Consider the following 7,544-nt stretch of genomic DNA (forward strand, 5'->3'; position numbering starts at 1 on the left):
TCATAGGAAAGCCTTCCCAATCATTGATTGCATCTGGCGCTCTCTGCAATCACACTGCCAATGGGTGCTCTGTGCAAACACGTGTGTGGCGTTTGGTGCGCCGTGGTGCCAATGTTTCCTAAAGTCACACTACGTGGTCACTAATCAAAGTGCATTTTGGTTCTATGTGATTTAAAAAAAAAAAAGGGTCATGCACCCTGTTAGAAAATATTTCTTTAATGACACTTACGATTTAAGCGTCATAATGTGATTATAATCTTCAGCAAAGAATGTCCAGTTGTTGACTTAGAAACTTGTGACTTTAATTGTATAACATAAAGCCAACAGCATACAATGATATACAAACAGATCGTTCACAGTAGCCGAGCTTAAAGCTATATCACCTCGTCAGTCTTAGCAGGTGAGACAACCAAGTCTTCTCTCTTCAAATGGGGCGTGTCCCCTCGTGTGTAGTGTGATGTAATGCTTCCCCTTATATTCCAAAACCATCGTTACTGATTGGCTAATCCTATAGCGCCATATACTTTGTACTATTCTAAGCTCATTTAGACGTCCTCCCGCGGTGCTCGAGCGGTTGCCGGCTGAATGTGTCAGATGCCACAGACGGGAAAGGTCGGGACGCCTCCCCCCGTCTGCAACATTTGGCCACACGAGCACCGCAGGACGCTGGTGCAGGAGAGGAGACCTGGGAAGCTGCTGCAGTGGAGGTAAGAAAAGGCAGGAGGGGGAGAGACAGCAGAGAGAGGAGACAAAGGGCCGGGTCACACCACACAGTCTGCGTTCCGGAGTGTACGGCCTCTCGAACGCGCTGGAACACAAGCCGGCTCCCTGCCAGCTCAATGAGATCGATTTACCAACGAAAAAATACCTGCAATGAGGGGGCGGGGGTTGCATTGAACTCAATGGCACCATAGCCACGCCCCCTGAAACGTGGGTACATTGGTGCCGTCGTTGCGGTTCAGTGTGAGCTGCAAAAATATTGCAGATCGCACTGGAACGCCAGCACCAATGTGCCCACGTTCCTGGTGAGGACGATCACAATGGAGGCAGGGGGCGTGGCTATGGTGTACCACACCCCCTCTGAACGCAGGTGTTTTTTCATTGGTAGATCTCATTAGTCATTTGAAATGTAGATCTCCGGAGGAAAAATTGTGGGCGCCCCGGATTTAGATGCAGTAGGCAAAATGAATGGGAGGCCCAACCGCAACAAACTAAAAAGGTGCCGCACCACATGTGCAAGGTCACATGGAACAGGCGTAAACAGGGAACAGCGTCTGCTCGGGGTGCACTTTTCACCAGGGTGGAGGACTTTTACATACAATACCATATAACAAAATAGGACTTCTGGTCAGTTCATTGGACATTATTCAGACAGATGCACACGGTGTGCATGGCCGTACCCTGGAAGGACAGGACGCAGCGCCATTCTTCCTAATGGGAGGACACCAACACATCTGCAAATTCCCATTAGCCCCAAGTGATCAGAACACAGCAGTCAGTTGTCTTAGGATGAAGCTCACCCCCATTAAGGTGCATGGACCCTGCCGGCAAGTGCTGCATGCATTCCCATGGAAACTCTGCATATGACTAACTCCCAGACATAACCCTGCACCCAGGGGTGGGCAACTTGAACCCTCCAGCTGCTGTGGAACTACATGTCCCATGAGGCCTTGCAATACTGAGTTACAGGCATGACTCGAGGCAAAGCTGGACATCTGGCATTGCCCACCCACCTTAGTCTCATGTATGTCCTTTTACCAGCTTTATCTGCCCAGATGTGTGACCTGTCAATTGGCTCTCATTTTTACAACAGGAGTGGGAAATGCCCTACTTCAGAGGTAGCCAAGCTTTGGCCCTCCTGCCTGGTGACACTACATATCCCATCATGCCTTCGGGAGTCGTGTCTGGCTGCCAGCCTCGCATGTTTGTATGGACCTTTTAATGCAACAGCAAGGGGGGGGGCTGAAGTTTGACTACCCCTGCCCTAATTAAAATGAGGGCTTGCTTTGAGCAAGGGGTCTTCTCCTGAAAGGTCACCCCTACACCACCATTGGACCTACACCATGTAATCTGCATTATTCAGTGTGGTCACCGGCTCCCATGTTCTGGTGATGTGTATCCCAGGATAAAGTGGCCTCCAGCCATACAGGGTGCGGGTGTCACACACAACCAACAAATAATGAAACTTCCAATTTTAAACGAAAAAAAAGGTTTTTATTTAAATAAGAAAGTTAAATAACGTAAAACAAGCTTGTTACTTGCCATTATAGGACGTTATTGCCGACAAGATGTCAGCGGTGTCAGACTACATCTGGTTAATGTCCTGCAGAAGTCCCCTTGTCAGAAGTTTAATTCTGAAGCCTGCACCCTCCACTTGTACAGTACATGCCCGACTAGCACCAAACTCTGGATGTCACATTGTATCCCAATGGAGGACACTGCCAGAACTCACCAGAAGAAAACCACTCAGGCATGTGAGCTCTGTCATCTCACTTCCCCAGTCTGGTGAGTGTAGAAGTCATATTTTGGGAAATTAAACACTTGAACCCAACTTTGTGCCGAGACTGGCAGAGATGGACAAAGTGGGTAAGACGTCATCGCTTCGACTATCACATGAAGCTACAAAACATGACCGAGGCTACCGGAGGTTAGGAAAGTCCTTTGAAGTTTTATCACAAGCCAGTTAAACTTGTGACAAGGGTCAGCTCTTAATATTGCTACTCATTACAGGAAGGGATCTTTATTAATGCAGCGCTGAGGTCACGTCTTGCACATTAAAATCCGTGGACTTTCAGTTGATCTTCTTTGGCCAGTCCAACCTAAAAAGACATCAAATGAAGACTTTCAATACAACACAACTAACCGCTGACCAATACAACCCGACATCCAGAGTAAACGGCATACATAAAGCTGATCTTACTAGTTCATTCTTTATTTGTAATAAATCACAGATTAGACATTTTAAACTACGTTCTGTACATATGATCCAGTCAGTGTCTCAAAGTATTTGTCACTAAACCGGATAGCTGGCATCTAGCAATGTAAAAATGAGCAATGGCAGCCTTTGCATTTCCAGCCCAGGCTTCTTTTAAAGTGAAAACTGGGAGGAGAGGCTTGTGCGTGTTATGGTGTACAATGACGAGCATTACTCTCAGATCACAGGGTCAAGAAAACACTACTGTACTCCAGTCACATCAATGCAGTGGTGTAATGTGAACAAAGGTGCAGACCTCATTTTACCCACTGTGCTGGAATGAAGTGTCACTAACAAAGTGAAGTGCCTTGGGTTGTGACAATGTGGCCACCACTTCTACACAAGACACCAACCTGCCTGTTATAGCCTGCAGGCTGGTGTGAATGAGTAGAAGATTGGCATTGATATGGGCATCTTGTACCAAGTCAGGAAGTAGCAACGAGAAGACCGTGACAACTTTCAGCAGCTTCCCCTCACCAAAAGCTACTTATTGGTACATGTCAAAGGACTTCATACTTGTGTAGCTTTTCCTATGTACTACCACAAATTGATCAATTAATGAGCCTTACCTCCACAAGGAACTGACAAGCATTCTTGCGCTGGTCACCTTGAAGCTGGATCACCTCTCCGTATTCAGGGTGTTCAACAACGGTACCATTGCAAGCAAATTTCTATATATAAAACAAAAAAAACCCATAGAATTAGGTTTCAGCCATTTACAACTATGTGCAACAGGAGTAGGAAACTTTGGCAACACCAGCAGTTCTAAAACTACAAATACGATGAGACATTGCAAGTGTCAGACATGACTCTGAGGCCAAAGCATGGCAGGATTTGTAGTGTCACCACAGCTGAAGAGCAAAGCTGCCTACCCTTGTGCTCCAAAGACAAAAAGGTACTTTAGGAAGACTTACCTTCTTGAAAGCTTTAACTAGTTTCTTCTTGTCGTAGTCATCCGCAATGCCCTGTACAGTTGTGAGAGTCTTCCTGCCGTTCCTTTGCTGAATCCTTATATGGATGGAATCCTCTGTCCCAGCTGGGAGCCAGTCATCACCTTTACTTGCATCAGCAAAGGGGTCTGCAATTAAAAAAATAAAATACAATGTTAACATTTTTGGCCATTGAGGTCACAATTTGCACAAGCCAAAGCAGCAGCTGTGTACTAGATACATCATACAGAACGCCATGGATGGTGGCTGTGATATCACTGGAAGTGCCCAGCACGCACCCAGATCAGACTGAAAACAGGGAATCTCATGTGAGCGTATGCACTCATCACCTTTGCTTTACATACGTAAAGGAAATGGCGGCGACAGGGTATAGAGACACAGGGATGTCGAATCACAGCACTCAAATCCAGTGCAGTGTCTAGGAATATCTGCCGTAGATATCCTAGGAGGCTGCTGGAGTAAGGCTGACATTGTCATTTAGGTGACTCGATAAACTTAGGCAAGCTTCAGCTTTACATAAGGGCTGCCCCCCATAAATGAAAGCAAGCCCCTTAAACCCGTACTCGCTGACTTCGGATGACCCCGATTAGTGTATTACGGTACGGCTTCGGATGACCCCGATTAGTGTATTACGGTACGACTACTGCTTTCCGGAAGTCTGCCATCAACGAGCAGGTTCCAGGCTGAGCTAGACCCCCGCCCACTAGAGGGAGGGGCCCGGAAACTACGAGCGCAACAATGACACGCCCCCGTGACGTCACCGCGTCGGGAGAAGAGGAAGCTGCGCCACACAGCCGAGGAAGAAGGGAGGCGGCCGCCGCCATCTTGACCCGCCTCTACCGCTTAGGAAAACACAGAAAGGGCTTCTTAACTACGCTATATGCGCTTTGTGTGGTATAGCGCAGCAGCCAGCCCTAGACCGTAACTGATACAGCCATAACACCAACAGCCATAACACCAACATACATCGCCAGCCTTTCCTCACACGCCCAACATGGGGGCCACACAAATGAGGTAACCGCCACATATACCGCCACCTCTTACCCAACATGGCGCCCACACAAATAAGAGAACAGCTACATTACCACAATCCTTCCCCCCACACAAATAACAGCTACATTTAACGGCGGCCCTTCCTCACACCCAACATGGAGGCCACACAAGAGAAGCAGAGTCTCTCCGCCAGCATTGAGTCCGCCAAATATCGGCGTTCTTGTCAAAAATTATTTTCAATAAACAACGAGCCCGGTCACACACTTACCGAAAGATGTGAGGTTCTGGATAGCGGACATACGATAAGATGGAGATTCCTCGGTGGAGACGGCTGTAGAGCTCTGGACTGCTTGTGACACGGTGGACAGCTTGTGTAACACGTACGCAAGGAAATGGCCGCGTCTTCTTTTATACCCTCCTCTGGTTTCAATGACGCCAGCATGACGGGGTGACGTAATAAGTCCCGCCCTCCTCGGGGCGGGGTGAAGATGCCTTTCTAACAGGAGTCAAGTGTGCTGTGGCTGCCATCTTTGGTGTGGGCGCCGGCGAAGCCTTGTGAGAAATAGAGATGTAAATAGTCACTCTGGTACAGAATGTTCTGTGAAGTAAATTTCCAACAGTAAACACGTAGAAATAGTACCCCATAGCCCGGGTCGTGTCTAAAGAGACCCTGTCACTTTGCCCATTGAGTCTCTTGATAAATTCAGCTCCCCGGCTGGCTTAAAGCGTATGCCTAGAAGGTGTATAGAAGGCTCTGGGCCCGTCAATAGAACCCTACTATCACCCTAAAGAGAACCTGTCACCACTGATATACTATCACATAGGGGGATTGTAATTGTGACAGTAATTAGGTAAAGTTAAAATGAAAAAAGTGAAAATACAGAAAAAAAAGTAAAGTCCCCGGCGAATGTGCGCATAGTAATGTGCAGCATGTAATGACTCGCTGACCGGCTTTCTGATTGTTCGGGAAGCTGGCCAATCAGGAAGCCGGGCGCCATGTAATGACGCGGCCCCCGGCTTTCTGATTGGCCAGGAAGCCAGCTTCATGCTCCCTCGTCACCTCGTGACAAGGGAGCATGCAGCCAGCTTCCCAGCCAATCAGGAATCCTGATTGGCCAGAAAGCCGGCTCCATGCTTTCTCATCACATAGTGACGAAAAGCATTAAGATGGCTTCCCTGGTAATCAGGAAGCCGGGTGGCGAGCTTTTACACGCAGCCTGGCTTCCTTAATGGGACTTCCGGTATCGGTATTCGGTATCGGCGAGCACCGGGAAAAAAATATCGCCACTCGTACTCAATACCGAAAAACCGGTATCGGTGCATCCACAGTTAAAAGTGTCCCCTAGACATAAACGAGCACTTAACCCTTATAGAGCCGGGGTACCCTCACTGCAAGGGTTAGTTTTTTTAATGCCTGGAGATGGGCAAAGTCCCTCCTGCGTGACAACCATCGTTTCTTCTACAGATACCATGTGAGCGTAGACGCAGATGAACAGGACGTGTGTTATTCGCAGTATTACCGGCTGAAAACAAAAATACCTAAAAAATGGAAACAAATGAAAGTACCTCATGTAAGGATCGGTGAGCTGCATTAGATACATTCTTTGTTTTTTGGGTTTAGATAGACTTTAAAAACATCGTACAGGACCCCAGATCATAATCTGCTCTCTAGATCTCTGACCGTTTAATCCTGACAGATACAAACATATGATAAGAGTAAGTTATTTCTCCTGATATAGCTCATAGCAGTGTTTGGATCCCTTGTTTATGTTTGTCACATAAGCCCTTATCTAAAATGGCTGCCATGTCCTTGTGAAAGTGCGGGGAGTAGCCAGTGCAAGGAGGAGTCCTGATGGTAATCACGAGGAAATGATGTCATATAGCTGTCCCCGGCCAAGTGACTTCCGAGAAACTGTTATTGTTTACAGTACTGTTACTTAGGACATTTCCTTCTCATTTTACATCACACAAACAGGGTTCATACTGGATCAGATAAGCAGCACCGAACCTCTCACTTTCCTTCATTGCATAATAGATTACAGAACATTAAAGTGACATTAAACCTTTACTTTTTTTATTCATTCACATGGGAGGCCCACGTTGAAAGCTTATCCTTTGTTCTTTTAAAAAAATGTTTTCAATTCCTCGTTCTCTAGTGGGTCCCTGCATTGCTCTCCCCAGCCCACCCCCTGCATGGGTGCCTCCATCAGTTAAAGGAGAACTATGGGGTCAGTGCTTTTCCCCATAGTTCTCCTAAGGGTAATGGGAGGACACAAACTAGTGTCCTCCCGTCACCCACAGCTCAGTATATTGCGAGCTACAGCTCGGGGTATACTGAGACGCCGCAGCCGGGACAGATCCCGACAATACTGTCTGGATCCACCCAGCTGCGTGATTGACAGCTGGCTCTGCCTATCCAGAGGCAGAGCCAGCTTTACCCGCCCCCGTCCGTTCCGCCAGTCAGCGCTGGAGGATCGGAGCGGGGAGCGGGGGGGAAATCCCTGCATGGAGCCGTGAGTGACAGTCACTGCTCTCTGCAGGGACAGGATCGAGAAGTGAGCGAGCAACGGTATGTGTTCGCTCACTTCCCGATCTATTGAGCCGACGTGTGGCAGTTTCATTGTCAC

At 47.8% G+C, this 7,544-nt stretch overlaps 1 protein-coding gene across 1 annotated transcript; it reads right to left on the reverse strand.

Moving 5' to 3' along the window:
• Nucleotides 1–2,659: 2,659 nt before the first annotated feature.
• LOC108787127 (eukaryotic translation initiation factor 1) lies at nucleotides 2,660–5,310 on the reverse strand. The gene is made up of 4 exons (XM_018556591.1): nucleotides 5,186–5,310; nucleotides 3,889–4,052; nucleotides 3,544–3,645; nucleotides 2,660–2,819 (listed from the first exon to the last, which is right to left on the reverse strand). The coding sequence occupies exons 1-4, from the start codon at nucleotides 5,214–5,216 to the stop codon at nucleotides 2,775–2,777; spliced, it is 342 nt and encodes a 113-aa protein (XP_018412093.1). The 5' UTR covers nucleotides 5,217–5,310; the 3' UTR covers nucleotides 2,660–2,774.
• Between the last annotated feature and the right edge of the window lie 2,234 nt (nucleotides 5,311–7,544).

This window comes from Nanorana parkeri, unplaced genomic scaffold, assembly GCF_000935625.1.
Source record: "Nanorana parkeri isolate BGI_ZX_2015 unplaced genomic scaffold, ASM93562v1 scaffold242, whole genome shotgun sequence".
Classification (NCBI taxonomy): Eukaryota; Metazoa; Chordata; class Amphibia; order Anura; family Dicroglossidae; genus Nanorana; species Nanorana parkeri.

Bases quoted from the DNA above. Each gene is read 5' to 3' on its own strand.
- LOC108787127 (XM_018556591.1), bottom strand. From the start codon at position 5,216: ATGTCCGCTATCCAGAACCTCACATCTTTCG. The intron at 3,646-3,888 runs GTAAGTCTTCCT...TTTTATATATAG, and splicing joins TAGTTAAAGCTTTCAAGAAG to AAATTTGCTTGCAATGGTAC. The intron at 2,820-3,543 runs GTAAGGCTCATT...ATGTCTTTTTAG, and splicing joins CTTGTCAGTTCCTTGTGGAG to GTTGGACTGGCCAAAGAAGA.